This window comes from Aulostomus chinensis, chromosome 2, assembly GCF_037954235.1.
Source record: "Aulostomus chinensis isolate RoL2024-O1b breed Wild chromosome 2, RoL_Achi_v1.0, whole genome shotgun sequence".
Lineage (NCBI taxonomy): Eukaryota > Metazoa > Chordata > Actinopteri > Syngnathiformes > Aulostomidae > Aulostomus > Aulostomus chinensis.
The window spans coordinates 16,487,880-16,512,429 of NC_141321.1; the positions used below are offsets into that span (position 1 = coordinate 16,487,880).

Below are 24,550 nucleotides of genomic sequence, written 5' to 3' on the forward strand. Positions count from 1 at the left end.
TTGTCATGTCACCAGTGAGGTTGACAGACTTGATGGCTTCACATTTGTAAGTTGCTTTGTGGTTATAATTTATTGCACAGCAGCAGCAGTTACATCATCATTTATAATGTGGTTTCTCCTTGTCTGGCTTCAAATATTCTCCAGAATCCTTCTTCATGAATGTTTGAGCTGAATTAAAAAGTGTTATTTGTGGAATTGAGAGCACTTCAAACTACTTCTGCTCAGTTTAAAACCTCATGTTTTATCTCCTCTTAGAACAGTTGTGAACACCAACAACCGGTGATTTGTAAGAAAATGCATGTAAGGACATTTAAAAATGCCAGTGTACTTATAAAGAGTTACTGAGCTTTTTAATAGGCAAATTATCGTGCTGAAATATAGGAATTGATTCAGTTAGCATAAATAACTTAAATAAAAACAAGAATTGAACTACTACAATTAAGAATAATTTCTCATTTGTCCATGAGGGAGTAATTTGTATTTCTATATTTAAAGCAGGTAATTGACCTATTAAAAACTCTCATCAGTCATGGTTTTTTTTAGTCACAGCACAGTGTTTTTTGTATATTGTAAAATAGGAGAAAGAAAGGCTTGTTTACGAGTGTCAGAAGTTCAGATCTTCATCTAGAGCTGAAATTAGTTCTGGGGGATTAAAAATCGTGATAGCCCTTTTTTTTAATCCTGATGTATTGAACAGAATCTTTTAGATGTGGAAAATCACGTCTTCCTTTTAGCACAGATTTATACAATTGAACTGTGTCACAGATCTCGATATTTAAAAAAATATGTGAAACAAATCAAATCCCTGCTATAACAGTTAGGGTACTGCTCTGGAAGTTCTCTGACCGTGACCTCGGCAGTGCCTGACTGTTGTATCAGGGACTTGTCAGAGAATTTCAACAGTGACCGCTGTCAAAATTTTTTTTTGCTTTCTTATCTGCTGCTTTTTGGGGGATAATGCACTTTCTCAGCAAGAATGTACAAGGTGTTTTGCTCTCGCTCAAACATTAATTCATCTTGCAAACCTCCCATTACGGTTCGTCTCAAAGGTCCTCTGTTAGCTTGAACCCTGGTGGCTGTGAAAGCCAGCCTGGAAATGTTGGATATAATGAATGCTTTGTAACGCGCTCCATTATCCGTCTGTACGTTTCCTTTTGAAAGGGATTTAGACGGTGGCCATGACAGGATGCTGCTGGTCAGCAGCTGAGAATGGAGCCGCATTTAAATTCTGCTCAGTTGGCCTCAAGGGAATCGATGTGAGCCAAGAAACACTGCTCGCAGAATCCCCCCACCATCATCGGTTAGTTCAGCTCCGACCGAACAGATCTAAGATACCACCAACAACAAAATCCCACCCTCCCTTGAACATATTGCCACTGAAACCAAGAGTTATTGACATGGTTTTCCACCCTTCAAGTGTTAGTTTGGAGAATACATCCCCGTGTAGCCTTATTTCCTTTTTATTAGCTGATGGCACCCTGATGGGACCCTTCTGTACAAACGACCACTGACCGCATGGTACAAATGTGTTCCTCTTACTGCACGGCTCCATATTTGCATTAAACACTCGAAAGCATGCAAACCAGGCAAATCGTAGTATCTGAATGGAGGAGACTGAGCCTCTGCAGCTGTAAAAAACACAAGAGCGGGAAGGAATATTTGACACGATAACCATCTGGAACGGAAAATGTCCCTGTGTCAACAGCTCTGCAACCACATGATCGTATCACTCCGCTGTCAGAGAGCTGATATGTGCCAGTGATCTGTGATCCCCCTGTGGGAGTCACTTCTTTCCATGGGTTTGCCTCCTCAAGACCCGCAATTACTCATTTTTCACGTCAGAGTGATTCAGTGTCACAACATGGTGTGCAGCTTTCAGTCTCACATGTATCAAATCACAGTCACTCATTAGCTGAGTGTTTGTGTAAGCAAAATAATGTGCATTTTTCAATTAATAGAGAATTTAGGTTTGTTTAAGAATTTAGTTTATTCGAAATATATTTAAGTTTTTATTTTCTCATCTCATGAGGATTTAAGCCCAGCGACAGCATCAAAAAAAGGACATTGAATATTACAAAATACACACTGCATCACCATCATCTCCTGCTCTTGATGATTTATGACCCCCCATCTATGATAAATGCAAGGTTTCACGCTCGCTCTTTATATCACAATTTGCAAAGCTGTAGCATATTTTTACAGATGCCTTCAAATTCATCCGGTTCAAAAACGGGGCTGTAGCCTGTGGCAAGAACGAGGGAAATGAAAATGATGAATAAGAATCAGAAATAGATGTCTGAAAAGCAAAAATGGAAAAGAATGTAATAACATAGATATATTCAGTAACTGGACTGTCACCCCTGTAGAGAATGAGCTTAACTTGTGACCTCTAATAATAATAATAATAATAATTTTCTGCTTCACCCAGATGGCATCAAAGAAGAGCATGGTTTTGTAGAACACACTGGCAGCAAGGGTTCTCAAGCTCCGGCAAAACATCTCACGCACTTAAAGCAATTTCCTAACCCAGTGTGCTGGAACATAAACAACTAGAATAAATCATATATTCATACATGTTAAACATGTGTAAACAAAATTTGCTGGTTTGTTTGCAATTCAATTGGATGAGTGTTTTTGATCTAAAACCCATAAAAATGTTTTATTTATCTTGAATTACAAGTGTGAAATACTCAAGTCCCGTCAAACGTCTGCCTGCTCTCCTCTCATCTCTTTTCTTGAAAGCTGCATATACCACAAAAATAAATGTGGCGCATGGGAAGCTGCAGTTAGGTTTAGCATACATACAGTCTGCTTTTCAACTGGCTCGCATGTTATTTATAATAATCTTTTACCACAGCAGAGGGTGGCGAATTAGCTTGCGATGGGAGCTAACATCCATCAAACGTATTGTTGCAGCAACACTCCCACTGCATGCATTCTTCCCAACATCCGCCCATGTTGATCGGGAGCCACTTTTACACAGAGATTCTGCAATATCGCCATAGAAATGACGGTTTGTTTGTTTCCACAGAAGCAAACAATGCTGGCGTAATGCCGCCCGCGCATTTGAATTTCTTCTGTTTTTCTGCAGCTGAGGTGTGACATAAACCCAGTGCCTGCGTTCCCAATGAGCTGTTCTGCTTTTACAACTGTCCCTCCTTTTACACATGCACTGATTCAGCACCGTGATGCAACCCCCCCCTACCACCCTTCACATTAAATCTCTGTGCACTTTTAGAAAGTCACAGCAGCACTACTTTATTCCCTTCTACAACTGCCTATGAAAGGAGCTGTTGTTCACCACCGATGTTTTTGATACCCTTTCTGCTCATGTTCCAGCCTCATCTATGACGGGCGCCTTTGACAGCTGCCTTAGCGCTGTCCTCTGCTATTTACCATACAACCACTTAGATTCATTTGTCATATCCTTTTAAATACATACATTTACCATTTCCTGTCCTGGGGTTGTGACATGTCATCTATTAAAATTACATGACATCACCACTGAAGCACCAATAGGATTATCTCAATCAGGCTACTTTCATTGCAGACACGTTAAATCCCTTGCTCACCACCTTGTGGCCTGTAGAGTTGGTTAATGTTGTTTTGTGCTTAAGAAAAATGTTTTTTATTATCACTCACGGACAACAGCTTCTTTGAATTACAATCACTGTTGGAAAATAGGTTTAATAATAGGGCCTGAGCCTGAAGTACCTTCAGGCTCAGGCCCTAATGATGAGTCAATGGTTGGAATTAGGGACAGAAAAACAGTTCTATAGTCAGTGACATCATCTGGTTTAATAAACTATGTTTGTTGCTGCACCACCACCCCCATCCTGGCCCTTAATTTGGACTTACAGTTGTGTCATTTTGTCTAAGCAAATGGGTATTAACAGGTCATGGTCATTTAATCTGTTTTCCGTAAGATCACACTGGAGTCCTACAATGCAGGTCGACTCTCTGAGAGAGGAAAACAAGCTTGGTATGACCCCGGTTTGACCTCGGTTAGAGGGTGATGGAGAAAACAGAAAAGCTGAGTGGAGTCCGACCTTTCTCACAGTTATCAGTTCAAATGTCTTGGTCCCTATTCTTCCATTTGCAGCCAGAATTCACATTCTCATTTGAAAGCCTGTAATGAATGAATGGCGGCACAATAAAAGACACACGTGCCAAAATTAGAACAGTTGGCTGACTGATTTTTTTTTTCTTTTTCCTGCAGTAGGTTTCTGTCTTTCATTTCAATTAACGGTGAGCTGTAGAGGCTGTGCCGAATAATTACTGAGACAAGAAAACAGTTTGGGTGAATTTCAGCAAGCGACGAATGAAAGAGTAGGGTGTTATTCAGCATGTTTCCATCTCAGTCGTTAGGCAAATGCTCTGGGTGCTGTCAGACGCAGAGAAACCTGTTAAATAGGGTCACTGTTTACAAGCATTCCAGCAGTTTCTTTTTTTTTTTTTTTTAAAGTTCATAGTAAATGAGAAATGTAGATTCCCTAACAGGTATTCCATCAAACATGAGACAGCGGTGTGACAAATTTTCGGTTGCGTTAAAAAGAATGCTATCAGAGTTTTTTTGCTGCCATTCTTAGAAGAAATGTGCTTATTTTCTCATCATTCAAACTCAAAATACTGGAAGAGTAATCAAAGCGATGCATCACTGACCTCCTCCTCCTTGGTCTGAAATTGATTTGATCGTTATTGAAAAGCTTTTATAATTTTTTTTTCTCAAAGTGAAATGTTTGGGGTGACATTTGTGCATTTAAATCTTCTATCAAGACTGTTATTGAAAGTGTTCATTATCTCTCACATTGCTTTCTGGGTTTTAATGTAGGAACGGCCATGACTTTGAGCTCATTATGTCTTTGGCTGAATAAAGCCTGACGACCCAACACTGACTGAAGAGGTTTGATTAAATACCGCAGGTCTGATAAAAAAAAAAAAAAAAAGAAAAAGAATCTTTGGATCTTGTGATGTTTCATAAAAAAAATGAAATGTAATGTTAGAAATAGAGAATAAACAATGGCAATATTCTTTGGAAACAACCATCAAACATGTAGAAACGGTTTTAATACGGAACACTGATGGTGTTTGCAGTTTCTATTATCTGGACTTTTAATGGCTTAGCATCAAGTAGATGAAGCCTAATGCCTGCAGGTTCTGTGTTTGTTTGCCCTGAGTTTGGTTCCAGCTGCTGGATCTGACTGAGGACCATCAGATGCTCAATAATAAAAGGATTGAACCAGGATCAAGAGGGGAAAATGATTAGGATCCATAATTGCAGCACAGCTAAAGACTTTTTATACAAAGAAGAACATAAAAATGTTCCTCTCAGTTCTAGCTCTCTCTCTGCTCTCTGAGCAGATTAAAGCAGATAATAAATTAATTGATTAATTTAACTGTTCCAACAAATTATTCCACATTACACTCTTTTGGCAGAACATGCTCAGCAATGGTTGATGATCTTATCTGTTGAGCTTTTGGCCGTCATGCAGGTGCATCTAATGAGCAAGTTTGATTTAAAAAGAAACAACAAACTGAATTATTCCAGTCATGTGGATTGAAGTGTTAAATTTTGGATGAAGTCAAATCTTTCCTGATTTGATTCGTTCAGGTTTTGTGATTCATCTGGTGCCGTTTAGATTTATTAGAGCTGCACGGCCCTTATTCTAAATGTCTGGAATTGAATATAGAAACACCATTTTAATTTAATGGTGTTGCTGGTATGTCCATTTGCTAAAAAAGCTGAACATCCACAAACATCTGGCTTTTGTCTGCAACAGGAACAGCTATAATAAGCATTCCATCTCAGCCTCAGCTCGTCTATGTTCAAGTGGTCCTCTAACATTGTTCAGTTGATGTTGAGTTTGAAAAAGCCAGAAAATATATAGATAAAAATGGAAAACAAGAAATACTGCCCTCCATGCTACTCTATTCTGTTTGCTGTTTTATGTTATGATGTCAAATGTGATCTATTAGAGAAATACGAACATACAGAAGGAAATCTCATCTACCTGCCATGGGAAAGTTGTCAATCAGCCTGTTTTAGTGGGTTCATTCTAAAAAAAACCCTGCATGTACGCGTATGCACACGTGGAAAATCATTATCCGCTGATGAATCAAATTAAATTTACTAGATTTAATCAATGCTTTATTGTCTTGAAATGTCTTGTATTAATACTGACACGTCACTCTTATTGTTTTAAGTAATCAACCCTTTTTTTTATTGAAGAGATTTTCAATGTGCAAGTTATTTTTTAGCAAACAGAAAAACAATTAGATGACATTTTTACAGGCAATTTCTCAATGGGGTTCTGGTTTTGAGAGGAAGCTTTAAATAGGACTTGTTTAGACTTTTGTCTGATATTTCCTCTCGTGGATTTTAATTTTTCTTGGCTTCTGTATTTAGTTTTAACTAACCCTATAGTTCAGGACTTCATGTATTTAGTGGAGTAACACGTAGGTTTGTGTTATCAGCAGAGACTGACCTGGAATCAGTTGTATAGCGAGGGATGACGTTTAGATGTCACTCAAACACTCTGAAAGATTGTCTGTCGTCTGTCACATTTGTCTCATAATGTTTGGACCAAATCACTCTGTAGCCTGAAGACCCGGAAGAGCCTGCATTAGTGCAAATAGTGGAAGAAATTATGGGAAACTTTCTATTTAGGTAAAAATAGAGTACATGAATAATGCTTTCAGGCTAACGGGATCTATAATTCATAATACCAAGTCAGTAATAGATTAGAAAAAAAGTTAAAACTATGAGAAATGTGGAGGATTAGCATCCAGTGTAGTTGTAAAGTGGTTGTTTCCTTTTCCCTTTGGAGCGGCATATTCCTGTTAGAGGAGAACCTGAGCGGATGGACATCCATTATCCTGCGTGCCGTGGAGGTAGAGAGAGGATTATCTGACTCCTGCAGTTTTAGCTGGCGTCCCACCGTTTGCAGACATCAAGATCCATCTCCGAACTGTCGATCAGAGACGGGCGCGTTTCTCCATTAGCACCTTGCAGCAGATGTTGCCCATCCACCATCCATTGCTTTCTGTCACACATCCTTAATTGGGCATGTTAATTATCAGATCACACAATATTAAGTGTCCTATTTGTGGAAATGTGGTTGCTGGAAATGAATAGTTATTGATTAGCAATGCTGACATTCAACTTACTCGTTTTTGCACATTAGCCTCACATTGATTGCTGGCAGCATTTCCTGTGTGCAATACTGAGAATCGACCAGATTCCTAATGTGCGGTCCAGGCTCGACCATTAGAACCATCCATTATCACACTTGCCGTCTGCAGGCTTGCCACTAAGGCCTGGTGGGAAATTGGCAAGCAGACGTGATTGTGACTGAGGCAGAGGCAGATTTGGCCTCTCCTCTGTCTGTCAGCAAACTGTTACATGATTAACTGACGACGATATGGTTTTGTTTCTGCTCAGATTATATGCAGCTTTTTTTTTTTTTTTTTAGTGCGATCATTTTGTTGTTAGCTCTTTACAACACATATTAAGACTATTTGTCATGCGTGATTTTGTCACTCCTGTCAGTCCAGTGAAATGAGGCGAAACATTTCTCTTTGTCCTGCATACAGCGGAATATGTATATTTATTGATTTATTGATTCTGTTCCTTCCAGAGGTAGATTTCCATTACTTGATTCCTCCCCTGAAGACCCAATATGGTTATGGTGACCAGGAGTTTGTATCCACCCTCTGATAGCCAACAATTCAGTACGATGTGACTGGGCGTCATCATTGCATGATTGGATCAGATGTGCTGCAGCACAACAGCGTGAATATTTGGAACAACATAAGACAATCAATAAAGCATTATAAAAAACAGAAAAAGCCCCCAAGGCCTTCCAAAGATATTGCATTTTAACAAGAATATGAACCCCAGAAAAAATGTAGTCTACCACTGCTGGCACGGGGGCATAATAATACTGTATAGCATTAATGTTTCTACTTTTAGTTGCAAGAGGATATCCTGATCAATTTATCAAATCCTGTAACAAGAGAGAGAAAGGATGTGCAGTGGTGTTAATGAGGAATCTCATTTGTAGCTTAATGAGATTCTGTAAACTAGAATCTGTAATTTAACAACAGCAATCGTGATACTGTGTATAGTTAAAGTTTTGGCAATATTACCAGGATGAATAACAGTTTGTGGGAGAGATACGTTTTGTCCCTAATGAGATGTTTTGAACTTGTCCAAGCTGCCTTTGATGTGCAATTGATTACATTTGGACAATTTAATTCTGTCAATGACGTGGACTCTTCAGTTTTACAAAACAAGTCCACTATAAGAGAAAACTGACCACGTGGTGTTTTACACTAATGAATGTTAGCCTTTCTACGTGGTGTAATTATGAAATAGGAAATTTTAACCAAAAAAAAAAAATTGAAAACTCTACTGTAAACCAGCATTCTTTTCTTTATTGTCATGCGACTCTCAAAATCAAATATATTCATCTTGGGTTGCCGGCTGCTTATCATCCGCTCCAGTAGCCCTCTGTTTAAATAGAGACCCAGTCAGGTGTGTGCGGCCTGATTCCATTGCCTATACTGCTTGTCCACACAGGCAATCTCTATATGTTCTACATTTATGTGTAATCGGAGCTGGCTGGGGGTCCAAAGTTTGGGGGAGATCTATCATCGTAACACAGGTAGGCAGTTTAATAACACTGCCGTGGACTCCTGAGAAAAGCCAGGCATTTATTTAATGTAACATGGGCAATGTTGGGGGTTGACAGATGGCCCTGGTAGGAAAAATGATGTCCCCGTTACCTCCGTCCACTGAATTCATGGAGGACGAGAAATGTGCTGCCTTAAACTCTTCTCAGGGATTTTTGTAAGTTGAAATATAAATGAAGACACTGATGATTCATTGCTTTGTGTGTATTTGGGAAAATGTGATTCTAAACTCTATTGCATTAGAAATTTATGTAAATCTCATTGAAATTCCACTACTTTTACTTGTAACAGCCCCTCCACTTAACGAAGCCAGTAATCCAGGTGGGACATGGTGATATGTAATGACTCACATTAGCTGAACCGCTGCTGAATCTATCTCAATATTCACTCTCCTCTGGAATATGTTTCCACAGTGTCCGAGTGTGATGCAGTGTGATATCCTCTCCTGCTTGGTTGTCAGGTGATGGAGGTGGGTGGGTGTGGATGGCTGGTAGACAAACAAAGCACAGTCCTTTGGTTGAGGTTGGTAACAGATGTTAGATTTTGGTAAATATCAGAAGGAAAAATGTCTGTTTTTAATGTCTGTTTATGTGTCTTTAATTACATGCCAAGTAGAAGGATAAATGCATTCTTTCATTTTTCATTCATTTTAATCTCGCATTTATAAATAGGTGCATCAAATGATAAAAGAGGTATTTTCTTTTACAAGATTTGCTTTTGGCACAGTCTGCAGGGTGCTGTCACAGACAGAAATTTAAAACATATAGGATATTTTCTTTTTAAAGATTTGTTCAAGACTTTTTTTCACTTTTTTTTATAGTCATGGCAGAGAGAAACAGACAAAACAAAGGGGACGGACATACAGCTAAGTGGCCCAGTTAGACTTAAACTCAGACCACTTGCCAAATACTCCAACTTGATATGTGTCAGCAAGCAAGCTGCTATTACAGCACAAAATGATATTTTCAAACAGAACCAGACAAACTGTGTCTCGGTGCTTCAGGGTGGCCCACACATCATTTTGTGCTCCACTATGAAAAGAAATCTTATTTTTTTTCTCAAAAATCAGTATCTTAAAGACAAACCTTGCACGCAGCCTTTGTTAGTCGAGGTTACATGAGTAACAATTTACAGGGAATTTGTAGAATCTCTCTTAGCTCAAGCAACCAAAGATTCATTTTTTTGGAGCGTGTTAATTAATAATACAGAAGGGTTTAAAAAAGAAAGGTGTCCTCTGGTAGCTTAGTTCTACCCAAAAGTGCAAAGGTGTTTATACTTTGAGTTGCTTATGAATATTTCAGATGAAATGACAAAGGCCTTTTAACACAAATCTTCATCTTGATACTCAAAGATACAAAAAAAGTAACTCCTTTGGGTTATTTTGACATTTCCGTGCATCTGTTGTTCTGACATATGTTCCGATCTTATGCATAAAATATAGCTCATGACGGTAGAGTCTGCATAGCATTTGTCAGGATTTACAGAGAGTTGCTCCAGAATATGTGCTTCCTCTGTGTGCTGCCTCTGTCGTCTACACCACTTCACAATGATGCTCTGTATTGCGTGGAAAGTTTGCAGTGGCAAGAAGCCTGCTTGTAAATCATGCATATTGGATGAGACATGCAGCAGATGAGCCGGGGCCCTCCAGTCAGGCCTAGCATTAATTAAATATCAATTGGCCCTGCTTCCGTACTTCATTTCATGCCACATTCACACCTTGTCTGGGCATGTTGAAGAAAAGTTCAAATGAAAGTTGTGGCCTTGCAGTTCCATGCGATTCACAGCACAGCTCAGCCTGAGCATCATGCTGTTAACACTATGCATTCTGACTTGATCTCAACTGGGGGAGGCAAGAAAATGTGGCAATGAAGCCTACAGCCCAGGGAGGAAATCTGTGTGACGTGAAATTCAGCAGCAGCGTTACATTAGCTTTATGTCCAGTAACTCATTTTTATACACTCATGAAAAGGTCAAAACATCTTTTCCTAAGGAGTTCAGGTGTAGCAAATATTTTTCTTGTATAATTAAAGGAAAATAACTTCCATGTATGTCAGAGAAAGAAGGACAACGACATGGACAGACTTTTATTCAAAATTAAAGTTAAATCGAAAATTTCAATTGGAAGGGGAGAGAAGGAAGAGAACTTGTCTGAATTCACCTCAAATGTTGACATAACTGAAGACGATGGAAACGCTCTTATTCTGTTTGAATGGTTGCATTTGCTTCCTGATTAATTTTTCTTTCATAATACTAAATTAAAGCAAAAAACTTTCCCGTTGCCACTTGCCAGGAGAATTACAATGCATTTCGATGGAAACACAACCACTGACATAGTTTGATATTGTTTACTGCAGTGAAACCCTGTCAATGCTCTCTTGCAGTAAACCCATACAAAAAAAATAACATTTGGTTTGAAAATGGTTCCCTTTGCTGCTCACGTTGTTTTGTCAGGGCTTAAACAAGAAGTATGTGAGTGCACTCAGCTTGATGCTCATCTTACACCCTCCCTTCACTGACATTTCGTAGAAAGTCAGCAGCCCTGCTCACCTTGGAGTTCCTTTGATGATGTCTGAGGGATTCCCCTAATCCGCAGAGGGTAGGGTGGAGGGCACTCTCTCCCCGCTGAGGGGATGAAGACACTTAATGGATCACAAAGTTAATCAACCACAGGGAGAGTCTGACTGAACTGGAGGAATAGGTTGGGCCATTAGACTAGAATCCTCTGGGACCCACACACACACACACACACACACACACACACACACACACACACAGAGGTTTGCGTAGCTATCCTTATCAGGACATTCGATTGACTTACATTCATGTGAATATCCTAACCCAAGCCCTAATCTTAATCCTAATCCTAACCAATTGATGCCTAACCTCAACCTCAAATTAACTGCAGTTTACACCTTCACTCTAAATTTGACCATAGGTTCATAAATTAAGTTCTGCCACATTAGGTCGGGTCTTTGGTCCCCATAAGGACTAGGGGTCTGTGTGTGTGTATACATATATATATATATATATATATATATATATATATATATATATATATATACAGACAGTAATGAGGTTTGAATTTATAGAGGGAAGAAGAACATAGATATGAGAAGCCTCCTAGGTAACAGCTCAACATTTTACTGCAACTTGCAAATGTCAGTAATCCCAAATACATATCATGTTATTTAAATGTACTGACACTTTCCTTGCATTGTCATCAAGGATCATCCGATGAAAATAAATCCCTTGCGTTGAATGATATGGCTGTAACATTAAAAGCATTCAGAACTTAAACCACGGGAGCCATATTCTTGTTTTCTGTCTGATTTTTTTTATGAAAATGGCCAATGTTCTTGTGTTTTAAAAAAAGAATGGAAGACTGTTGAATGAAATAGGGGCTTTTGTTAAGACGCTCTGTTCTTTCTTTTGTTATTTCCTGTTTATATATTCATAGACCTGAATATTGGAGATATTTCATATGTAGTGGGAAAGTTTTTTTTATGGAAAAAATCAATGTCATGATTCTTCAAAACTTTTTATACACTTTCCTTCACTGTCCTTATAATTCTCTGACAATCTCTGTACTGTTACTATGATGAACCACTGAGGGAGAGTATTACCCCAATTTAACCTGAATAAGGGTTTTAATTGATGTTTTTGATACATTTTTAGCTGGAATGCCCAGCTCTAGCTGACTAAATAGTAATTTTGATTTAAAAATACTTTAAAATATCTAATTATGTTTATTTTGACTGATAATGCAAGTGTGATATTATTCACAATATTACATGGAATCAACATTTTTGTTTTATTTACTCACATTTTAACTGAGATCCATATTGAAAAGACAGTGTTATCATGCAAGGATCTGTAGTTTCCTTTCTATCGGAACAAAGCTTCTTGAGACAACTTTATCAAAGACAGAAGTACTTTTTTTTTCATTTATTCACACATAAACATTAAATCACAGTCTGTCCCCTAAAATGACGGGGTGATGATAGATGGTTGGACCCTTCTACATCAGGTCATTCACGTCCGTGGGCAGCTCCTCAACGGTGGTGCTGTAGAAGGTCTCAATGTCCTTCAGGGCTCGTCTGCATTCCTTGGTCACCAGGGTGATGGCAGTTCCTGTTCGTCCAAACCGACCTCCTCGACCAATCCTGTGGAGGTAGATCTCCCTCTTTGTTGGGAGGTCATAGTTTATGACCAAAGACACTTGTTGTACATCAATGCCTCTGGCCAGAATGTCAGTTGTGATCAGGACCCTGCTGGATCCTGAGCGGAACTCCCTCATAATCACGTCCCTCTGGCTCTGGTCCATCTCTGCATGCAGTGCAGAGACGGTGAATCCTCTTGACTCCATCTGCTGAGTCAGCCACTCGACTTTCCTGCGAGTGTTTGTAAAGATGATCGCCTGTGTTATGGTAAGGGATGTGTAAAGGTCCATCAGGGTGTCCAGCTTCCATTCTTCCCTTGTGACATCAATATAAAACTGGCGGACGCCCTCCAGGGTCAGCTCCTCCGTCTTCACCAGGATCCTCACAGGATCCCGCATGAACTTCTTTGTAACCGCCAGTACGTCTGACGGCATTGTGGCAGAGAAGAGCACCACCTGTGCTCTGCTTGGCAGGACTTGAAAGATGTCATAAATTTGTTCTTTAAAGCCTCGGATGAGCATTTCGTCAGCCTCATCCATAATGAACATGCTGATGCTCCTTGAACAAAGATGTCCGCGGCTGAACATATCGAGGACTCGACCGGGGGTCCCCACAACAATTTGAGGGGCTTCGTTCCTCAGCCTCTGGGCCTCTCGATGGATGCTGGTGCCTCCAGTGCAGGCATAGCAGGTGACTCCCATGTAGTCACCCAGAGCCAGCACCACTTGCTGGATCTGCTGAACGAGCTCCCTGGTGGGGGCCACAATCAGAGCTTGAGTGGCCCTGTGCCTCAGGTTGATCTTCTGGAGAATAGAAATTGCAAACGCAGCGGTTTTGCCAGTGCCAGACTGGGACTGGGCGATCACATCATAACCCTCGATACAGGGTATGATGGCTTTCTTCTGTATAAGAGATGGCTTTTCCAAACCATAACCATAAATTCCCCGAAGCAGAGCACCACGCAGGTCCATGCGATCAAAACTGCCCACAGTGTGGTTCCAGTTGCTCTCAATGACTGGACCATTGTCTCGCTTACGATGGTTGGTTGGCATTGGTGCAAAAGAAGTTGAATGACCCTGATGCACTCGACCAGATGGACAAAAAGTTCTTGATGTCATAATGCACCAAGGAGGAGGTTTACTGAATGTTGAAGCTGAGTGTTCTCTTACATCGTTTCCTACCTTGATCTCATTTGGTGTTGTCATCCTGTCATGTCATTCTGTGATGTCATCCTCTCATCTCATTCTATGATGTCATTCTGCCATCTTAATTCTGGGATCACATTTGGAATTATGAGGTCAAGTTCAGAATTCTGAATGTGTTCTCATTCTGTGATCACAAGCAGATTGTGAAGTTTAAAGTTTTAAGAATTCTGTGATACTCTTTGATCCGATTTTAACGACTGACTATGATGACTTTGGTCCAGCAGTTTTCTCTTGGGTCTGACTTTAATCTGTGACACTCAGATGAATGGATAGTATAGATGGGATCGCAGATTTTGGCGACTCTTTCTGAAATCAGGTTTATTAAACACAATTATTTATTTATTTATTTATGTATTTTTGTAGAACTCCATAGGTAGTTTTACCAGAGACCTTAAACATGGGAAAATATCGCTGAGCTGCTGTAATCAGTTGCCCATCAGAATCTCTCTCTCTCTCTCTCTCTCTCTCTCTCTAAGTGTTGGAGGACAATGGCAATTGGTGGACACTATCCACAGCAACATAACCATGACATGGATCCACGGTTTCATCTGTGCATGATTTTTTTTTTTTTTTTTTTATAAACCTGTCCTGTTCAGTAGCTGGGGCAAGCAGCATCAATGTTCCTTGTGCCTTGTTGTACTGAAGCAGTTTTATTCTGCATAGGAGGAATCTGATAAACTCCTATTGCCATTTATGTTTAATTTTATTAGGAATGGTATTGGTTCATTGATGAAGCGACCGGACTGAGGCTCAGGAGTGGATAGGAAGAGAGAACAAGGACAGGATAGCGAAGACAAGGGGGAGGGGGGAGACAAAAACAACAACAGCAATAGCAGAAAAAACAACAACAACAATAAAAAACACACAAAAAAACAAACAAACAAAAACCAAATAAACAAACAAAGAAAAAGTAACAACAACAAAAGAAAAAGAAAGAAAAAACATTGGTTGCAGAATTTCCGGTGCAGGCTTACCATTTGGTTTAATATAATTTTAAGATAAATGTCTGAGTGTGTGTTTATGGGTCAGTTGTGCGCTCCATGCGTGTATGTGTGTGTGCGCTATGGTTTGTCCTGGATGCTGTGCGTAGATGGCTGTAGCTGATGTGGGGGGGGGACATCGCACCCCCAGTCTAGGATAACAGGTAGGTCAGGACCAGGCCACCAGAGCACCCAGAAACCCCCAGGACATGGGGAGCCCCAGGCCACCCCTCCCCCAGGAAACAGCCACAGGCCCAACCCATGCCAGGACCCATAGGAAAGCATAGGAGCAGCAACCCCTACCCAGAAGCAGCCCACAGAGAGACGGGGCAGAGATGACCCCGGTCCCGCCGGGCACCCCCCCCCCCCCACAGCATGAGCAGAGCCCAGGGGCACAGGGCCCCTCTGGCCCGAGACCCGACCAGAGCCCCCCAAGAGGTCCGCCAGCGGCGAGGCCGACACCCACCCACACCCCACACCCAGGCGGGTCGGGACAACGACCAGGCCCACCGCCCCCGAACAGAGCTATCCCCCCCAACCCACCATCCCCATCCCCATCCCCTCTACTCATCCCCTGTTCTCCCCCTCCCCCAAGAGCAGGAGGGCTTCAGGCTATAGGGCACCAGCCAGCCAGTCAGCCGGGACCCCCCTCTCCCCCGAGAGGCCTAGCCCACCCGGCGGGGTGAGTCGAAAGCACGCACGCCCAGGACCGCCACCCCCGGACAAAACAATCATACCCTCATCTTCTTCCATACAGGGGCTGAGTACTCCATAGATGCTGATACGGTCCAGGGCACCTCAGACTTAGTGAAACCGCCAGCGAGCGATCCACCGCACAACAGCAGGGCCCGTGACCAACCCCAGCCCAACCACCAAAGAGCCCCGGCCAGGCCCCCAGGCCTGCAATGGTGCAGTTAGCAAAGGAGGCAGCACTGGACCCACTCCCTGCCCCAGCTGCCCCCCCCCCCCCCCATCCCAACATGGTGCAGGGTGCGTGTTGTGCATGGGAATGTAGATGTGATGATGTGGATGACTAGAATGTAGTTCAAATTGGCATAGGCACCCAGGGCATGGGAGCCCCGCCGGTTGCAGACGGCAGAGTTTCCCAGTACTACCTCATGCACTCCCCCAAGCCCTAAATGTCTACGATGTGATTAAAATTGGGGGGTCCAGCCCCTCAAGGCCTAGTGACACATAAGATGTGGTGTGATGGGACAGAGAGGTAATGAGAGGGGCTGAGGAATGGGCCAGACCTGCAGGGGGCCAACTTCCAGACTGGCCCCGCTGACCACCCCATCACCACTGCAACCAGCCGACAGGGAGTCTAGCCTCCCTGGTCCAGGGGTCAGATTGGAGCACCAAGGGGCACTGTCCGGGCAGAGGGCACACCACCGCGCAGTGCGAGGGCAGGGAGGGCCCAGGCCCCCAGTGCACAGCGGAACCCCCAGCCAGCAGCCCGTGGTCAGGGCCCCCAGTTCGATCAGCATCAAGGAGGTCAGCCCCCATCCCTCAGACGTCCCCCAGCATCCTCCCTTTGTCAGGAGTGGCGGCAGTCCAGGACACCGCGCCAGGGCCCAGCCCGCCCGAGGATGGGCCGAAGTTAGCAAACCCCTCCCAAATGTGGGTGCGACCCCCCCAGGGAGCGGCAGGGCCCCAGGCCAGCAAGTCCCAGGCGCCAAGCAATCCACCTCTACCTCACTCTCCAGCCCCTTACCTCCCTCCCTGAAGACCCCCCCCGACCCCCCTCCCTCTCCAACCCCCCTCCCTCTCCAACCCCCACCTAACCTTCCTTCCCCACCCTCCTCCCATCGTCCGAGGGCAAATATGCCCCAGCCGCCACGGCAGGCCCCAGCATGCCCCGCCAGTGCCTGGGGACCGAGCGACCACAGCCCCCCCACCGCAGGACCCCACCGGGGGACCGGCATGAATCCCCGGCACCAGAGCCCAGGGCCCCCGACCCCCCCATGCCAGGTGGAGGCCCCGACCCAGCCCAAGGACCCCCAACCCCCAATCCCACAGGGTGCCACCATGATAGGGGAAGCCGCCCCCGTGCCCCCCACACCATCCCTCAACAGGCGAGACCCAAAGCCGCCCCAGAAGGCAGTAACCACGGGCCCACCAGCCCAGCGAGCCACCAGACATTCAAGGCAGCCAGCATCCATAGCCACCGGCCCCGGGGCCAGAGCCACGAAGCCCAGCCCCCCCTATCAAAACTATGTGATGGATTTAACTATCGGGGACGAGATTTGTTCGAACTCTGACGATCGACTTTCCTCCCAAGCAGACATTCTCTCCATGGAAATGTGGTCTAATAAAAGGTTTCTATATTGAGTAATGCTTAGGTTGTTCTTGGATGTTCCAAGATGATTTCCAGTGTAGTGGGAAAGTTGAAAGATCATTTGGTTTGGAAAAAATCCTGGTGCTAGGTGGCAACGTGTTGCTGCTGCAGACAACCCTCAGAGCAGCGCGAGAGTCCACTAACTTCTGTTCACAGTTAAGCGGTTGCATGCTTATTTAATGCTGTCCCGTGTTACCATTCCTTTGTTCTAACAAAAACATTAATTCAAGGAAATATTTATTAGTATCCAAAGGATATGTATTGCAGTAAAAGCATCTTAAAAGTAGTGCAACACTGTACCTTCAGGTATGAAATGTGTTACTCTTTTCTTACAGGTGTGGGTCTCAATGTTGGGCTTAAAAATTCATTTTTAAGTCTAATGCTGGCTAGGTGGGCACCATGCTTATTTACCTTTTTTTTTTAACAAGTGACCAATTGATAGTAGTGTAATAGTGTAAGAAGCTGTATTATCTTACTAAAAAAAGGAATAAACCTGTCCATCTGTCCGTCTGAATCCACTCCTCACTCATTGGTGGTCAAATCCATATGAAATTGCACAAACCCACAGAGAATTGCCACACATGGAAATTGACATAGCTCTTTCTCATTCACTTGCTACCTGTGTCCCTTTTGTGTTCAGACACTTAATTTTCAGGGGGGGGGGGGGGATTGCATTATGTCAGTATAACTGTTGGGACCTTTAAGTGCAAGTGAACTACTTGTAATAAGCAAGAACAGCCCTACTAATCACAGCGTCCTAGAATCACTATTAAATTAATTTGGTACATTGTTTCTATGAAAAGTTGGTTGGCCTACTTTCTAGACAGTTGCAGAACTACGAGAAGCAATATGTTGCCGAAGCTTTTCTCATAGCTGTTGGTCATTGAAAGTTAAACATTGTATGTGCAAGTCTGCTAATGTTACTTTACTCATTTGAGTCTTCATATCTGTCCATCTCGCCTGTGCCATTTTTCCTATTATCTTTGTACTGACAACATATGCTTTGAATCGGCTTCACCTGGGAACTGTTGGTTTGTGGAAACTCTAGATCAGTCAGAAGCAGAAACGAGCGGTTGTTCCGGCTCTTTATCTCGACTTCATCTAAACGATAAACTGTAACTGATTTGTAAGGAGCTAAGGCTGATTAAAATTGGCCTAAAATCACTGAGTCTCAGCTGTAGACAATGAGGACTTCAGTCATAAAACGCTGTGGGTAAAAATGATCACCATCAGCATTTTCTATATTGATTTACCAATGAATCCTTCAAATTACCGGTGTGAGTAGGGACATGCAGACCCAAAGAAAGCGCTAGCTGCTTTGTGACCCCCTGCCTCTTGAGCAGCCCCTACCACATCTTCATCTTCGGTGAGGCGAGGAGCTATCAGTGGCCTAATCACCCATAAGCAATTCCACAGCTGCTCTGATGAATTTGGGTCGGGCCTTTTGCTGTGTGATCCCTGGGAATAATGCTCAGAGCCTGTGCCTATGTTTATCTAAAGGTTAATGGAAGGTTAATAAGAAAGCGAACCCAGTAAAATCATGAAACCTTGTTATGCAAAATGTGTTTTCTGAAAAGAGTAATATCTGGTTATGATGTGGTCACGCTTATTAGCAGATCAGCTCTTCACTGGTTGAAATATGACCCACCCTGTGATGGAGAGAGGATCTCATTATTAATGCAGCTGACAGGAGTTGATTACGCAAACTGTGAAATAATTCTTGATCGAGGTGTTTCATTAAAACCTGTCAAACCGATGGCGGGCCACTTGTTTTAGCAGTCTCCTCCTTTTGAAATCAACTCTTCCACAATGTGTTTTGACAGCGTGTACTCGCACCATTATGTGTACAATCTAAACTGAGACCTGTGCGTTCCGATTGGTTGCTGAAGCAATTAACGTGCTAAGCTCAGCATCTAAAACCATACACATGAGACTGCAACAGAGAGCTGTGTGTCCCGTAGGTTCTCTTGTGTACTCAACAATTCCCAAAATAGATCCAGATGGGAACATTATTGTACTAACTCTTTCCCACATCATCATCTAAAATGGAAACATTTGATAAATAGCAGCAAAATAAATATTTAATCACAAAGGAAGTACTTCTGAAACAGATTTAATCTTCTTTTGAGCACACAAAGAATGATCATCCCCTGATGCCTTCCTGTATATATTTCTGATCACAGCGTAAAAATACAGGACGATCTTGTCCTGTTTACGTGTTGGAGGTGGTTAGTTTGCTGTTGGATGAAGTCGACTTCAGCGAGGTTTAATTCTGAGCATATGAGCTGCAAAAGAAAAGAAGAGGAAGAAGGGCAGAGACCTTTACCAGCGTATGTCGATTTGATCAGGGACGTATATGTTGATGTTTTGTTTTCCTCGGTGGAGAAAGGCACTGCGCATAAAAAATTAATTACACCCCCCTCTCTTTTGTTAACACTCTGAATCCATCTGATACAATATTAACAAGAAGGCTCTGAGGTTGTCTTTTGTAACTCGACGAGAAATGAAGAAATTACATTTTTTTTTTGCGTCACGATAGATTTAGGAAGTGACCAAAGATGATTCCAAGCACCATCATTGTTTTCACTGATATTCACTGATCCGCCAAAGCTTTAAAACCAGTGGGAGTAAATCTCCCCTTCATGAGGATGTTTATTGGATCTCTATGAGAGAGAAGTTTTGTTTGAAGGCTGTGGTGTGTGCCGCTGTTGCACTATATTGGGTATTTTAGGCCATATTTTTGTTCACCCCCTCTTAATGAATTAATTTGACAAACAATTATTAACAGCTTCCACTATAAGCCTATTCTAGCTTCCAAAAATGATATTAAAATTAAAAAAAGATTCAATAAAATTATTACTTTATAATATAAAGGGGGATTTATTGCTGGGCTGTTGTATTATACTCATAATGAAACCCGTCGATGGTTTTAATGCTTTGGTTGATCAGTTTATGTTCAGCCAGTCTTCACAGTAAACAAATAAGCCAATAATTATCCTGCTGTACCATATGGAGCCATGTTTCTGAATTAATTGATGCTCATTCCATTCCAAGTTCCCCCTCAAATTTGAATCAGTTTGTTGTGTGTGACATAATAAAATAGTTGGAACTGGTTTGTCCAAACAGGCGCTATAGAAAGAGAGAGAAAAAAATAAAAGAGTGAAGGCAGAGCAGATGCAGAGCTTTGAGTTTTCTAAGCTGATTTGTATTCTGCGTGTGTGTGCAACCTGAGAGTGAGTGACTGGCGGTCAGAGCTCAGTATTGACTGCTCTGAGGATGTAATAGAGGCTGGTGTGATGGGATCCAGGACATGAACACTCTCACTGTGGCATGTGCAGCGGAGCTATAGAGGATATAACCAAAGCACTTAATCATCCTGCCGACTCCATGCAGAGATACAGGGTCTGTGTTTTAGAATAATGCCTCTGCCTTAAATTAGATTCAATTGATCCTGCTTCACTCTATAATTGCACACAAACAGGATGGATGCTGGTTTTATTGGGGGTTAGACCAATCAAGCTGCAGAAAGTAGATTAAATCAGACAAAAGGCAGGTTGACCTGATTCAAGGTGACTAGTCTGTATATACAGGTTTGTCAGACATGCCTCGCGAAGATTCACTAATCTTTATTATAATGCGATATAACTTTATGAACTTGAATTAATTATTCTTATTTGCTTGATAAATGCATTTAATCTAGTCTAAGGATTCATCTGTTTCATACAGAATAGTTCAATGTAGTTTCCTAACTTCACATGATGGCAGCAACAAATGGCACCAACCATTTGTTCTTGTTGTCTTTGTCAAGATGGCTGATCTGTGATTGTCCAGGAACCTTCCTCACCAGGACCTCCAGATTGCTCCCAGAGCTGTCACTCAGATCAGGATTTACTTCAAACAATTTATGTAGGTTTTAAAAGGTTTCTTTTTTTTAGTATTTAAAGATTTATTGGATCATATTTCTAAATAAATTAACCCCCCATACCTTAGGGTTATTAAGCTCATCGCCACCTGGTTGATCTCTCTGACTTTCACAATATATGTACTTTGTGTAGTTGTCGACATTCCTGTGGCGTTGGAAGACTACAGCTACTTCCTGTTCGCTCTCTTCTAGCTTTAAAGGACATAAATAACTTAATTGCGCAGTTCCTCTCGACTTTTATTAGATCAAATTTTGATAATGAAATGATTCATGTTGAGGAGGTACGTTTCACAGCTTAAGATGGGTACAATGGAGCCTACGATGTAAAGTCCCGCACTAGTGTAATTGCAAACTACAAAAATAAACAAAGCAATCAATGAACTGCTTCTATAAACAACACCTTAATCTGATATGACATAATACATGAGAAAGAACTCCACTGATGTTTAAAAACAGAAAGCACATCAGTTTATACTGGTTGACTGTTAGTATTTTAAAGATGCCAGGATGTGATAAAGATGCTCATTTTTACATGGTGCATGTTGCTTATATTGCAACCAGTTTTTGATTCTGCTTATTTTTGAATAGTTTGGGCAGCTGGAAACATACGTGACGCTTCTCGTTGACGTCGATATTGGAAATAAGAAAAAAAACATAGAAGACTCATTCACAGCCTATCAATCCTAATAAACTCACACGCCATTTAACGCTTTAATCGTGCCGGCAACATAAATAAATTGAATTGTGCCAATTTATATGATATTTGTGAATAAAGAGATAATTTATTCTGCATTCACTGGATGTCTTAGTCTAATTGAAAGGGGATGCTGTCTCCGGCTCTGAGCGCGAGTCAATTGTTCTGTCTAAGAATGGGAGCACTCAGCTTTCTCTCCAAGAGGTCTCAGGTGGTTTCTCTTCATTTAGCTCCTCTCTCCACTTGATCTCGTTCTTGTGTAAACAAAACAATTCTGGGAGGCAGCTACTGGCTCAGAAATAGGCATGTGTCTTTTTACACTTATCCAGCTTGCCATGCTCCATATGCTACACTTAGCTTGGGCTACACAATAGAATTATTAAATTTCGACTAAAGAAGTTAAGCACCTCAAACACACCAGTGTATAATCGAAATAGTGAGGGGGAACTCTGAACCCCTGCTGTTTCCAAGGCTTCCTTTATGATTTCCTGCAGAGGTATAAAGTGAATGTTTTCTAGCAGAGTTACTAGTTTTTCTGATCTCAACTGATCTTGTTGTCATGGCATTTTTAGGAGCTGGAGGGGAGATTGAAGTATCAACACCGGCTGACGAGAAGTACAACATTAGACATGCAACTGCACAGGCAGCCAAAACAAAGACTTCAGCAATGACAATGTTTTGCACTGTAATTTGACAGACAGGGTGGCGAACATGCGCATCTCTTTTCACACGGGAGTTTTCTATTTGATTCAAATGTTAAAAACAGGCTCCATAAAGAGGCTTTTGTTTTCAGGAAGTCTCAGATAATGAAGTAGACCAAAATGATGTGAGGTGTGTGTGTGTGTGTGTGTGTGTGTGTGTTTATGTGTGTGTGTTTCTTTTTGATTTTAATGTCGTGACAATTCTGAGTATATTAAACTGTGTTACATGAAGTCTTGACCAAAGTCCATAGACTGTAGACGCATCCCAGCAGCATTCGGTCTGTCATGAAAAACTGGGAAATTATCATCAATTTGAAAATAGCAGTTTCCTTTTCAATAACTTAAAAAAAAAAGCCTGAAAATTTGGAAACAAATATTGAAATTATCATTGCAAATAGCAGAATATTTGATTGGTTCCGTTTAGATTGTAAGAGAAAAATATGTTTTGGTTAATATTGATTTAATTGAATACATGTTCATCCATCCATTCATTTTCTATACCACTTATGGGGGGTGGGGGGGGGGGACTTGAGCCTATCCCAGCTGACATTGGGTGAGAGGCGGGTACAGGTCACCAGTCCGTCACAGGGCCATCAGGAGCATGTAAGGGTCCAGTATCTTGCTCAAGGACACTTCGTCACAGGGGGAAGTGAGGATCGAACCAGCAACCCTTAGGTTGCTAGACGGTCACTCTACCTCTGAGCCACGCCGCCCCTGAATACATGTTTATGTTGTATCAAATCACATAGATATTTATTTAATGTGAGTAAATACTTACAATGGTAGATTACTTGTTGGAGTCTCTGTGTGTAGAGAGACAATTTGGAGAATGCACGCTCATGAAGAGTTTCCTCAGCTGTGGGAAAGTCATGGAGAGGCATCTCTGACTGTGTGTTTATTATTACAACATGTAGGAATGTAGTTATTAGTATAATTATACATCTGACCTACTTTTTCCTTGCAAATTTTGGGAATTCGAATTTTCATTATACACCCCTCCAACATTTTTGGATAAAAGCAGAACTCACAATTTTCCTTGTCAGAGTTAATAAACTGAGTGAGTCTTAGAGAAGCTCATATGTTCCCCTGCTATCAAATGTAGTGTGCATGCGTAGTTTCATTGAATTTATACAACATCGTATGGTTAGGGTTGGGTTTTGGATATCTTGACTTTGACTGGACACAATGTTGCCTTTGTTGAGACTTTCCCAAACTTTTAGATATTGTCAAAATTGAACGTAGAATCTAAGCCCCCTTTTGTCTGTCAAAATCCATTCATATCTTGTAAAAAATAAATAAATAAAACAATGTACATTACCATGCTTCCTCTAAGTTAGAGTAATGTTATAACTAGGCTGCTTCTGTTAGCATGTTAGTCCTGATAAACAGCAGGAGTTTGCACTGAACATGATTTGGATTTGTGGTGTGAATTATCAAACATCTGCGAGTGTTCCTCAGTTTCTTTTGTGTGTCACTCACACCTCTAAAAGCTAATAGATTCCCAGGCTGTAGCAGCTCTGATTCTCCCCACTTTCTTCTCTTCTCTTTTTTTATTTTGTTGTGACAAAAAGCCATCATCCACTTTTGGAAAGTAGCTGTTGCTACATCTTGGTCTTTTTTGTTTCCTGTTTTTTTTTTTGTTTTGTTTAAGAAGGCGGCGGTGGCACAATCCCAAGACAAGCCTCTATATGTGAATAGGTAATGATGCAAAGGGAGCTAAGGGGGAGGGGGATGCAAGGAGACTTTGAGGACACACTTCCCACAAACATACTTTCACAACATATTTTACTTCAACACAAACACCCACATACACACACAAACACATACACAAAATCCTACACACAAACATACACTTT

General features: G+C 41.7%; 2 protein-coding genes and 1 pseudogene across 2 annotated transcripts in view; 2 read left to right on the forward strand and 1 right to left on the reverse strand.

The window, feature by feature from the left end:
* The window catches only part of gpc5a (glypican 5a), a 119,244-nt gene that overhangs the window by 87,182 nt on the left and 7,512 nt on the right, over positions 1 to 24,550 (forward strand). The window lies entirely within an intron of this gene.
* Positions 12,556 to 14,006, reverse strand: LOC147269232 (eukaryotic initiation factor 4A-I pseudogene; annotated as a pseudogene).
* Positions 13,960 to 17,961, forward strand: LOC147269233 (uncharacterized). Its single transcript, XM_086181299.1, has 2 exons — positions 13,960 to 14,375; positions 14,536 to 17,961. Exon 2 carries the CDS (start codon positions 16,282 to 16,284, stop codon positions 17,368 to 17,370), a length of 1,089 nt encoding a protein of 362 aa, XP_086037425.1. The 5' UTR covers positions 13,960 to 14,375; positions 14,536 to 16,281; the 3' UTR covers positions 17,371 to 17,961.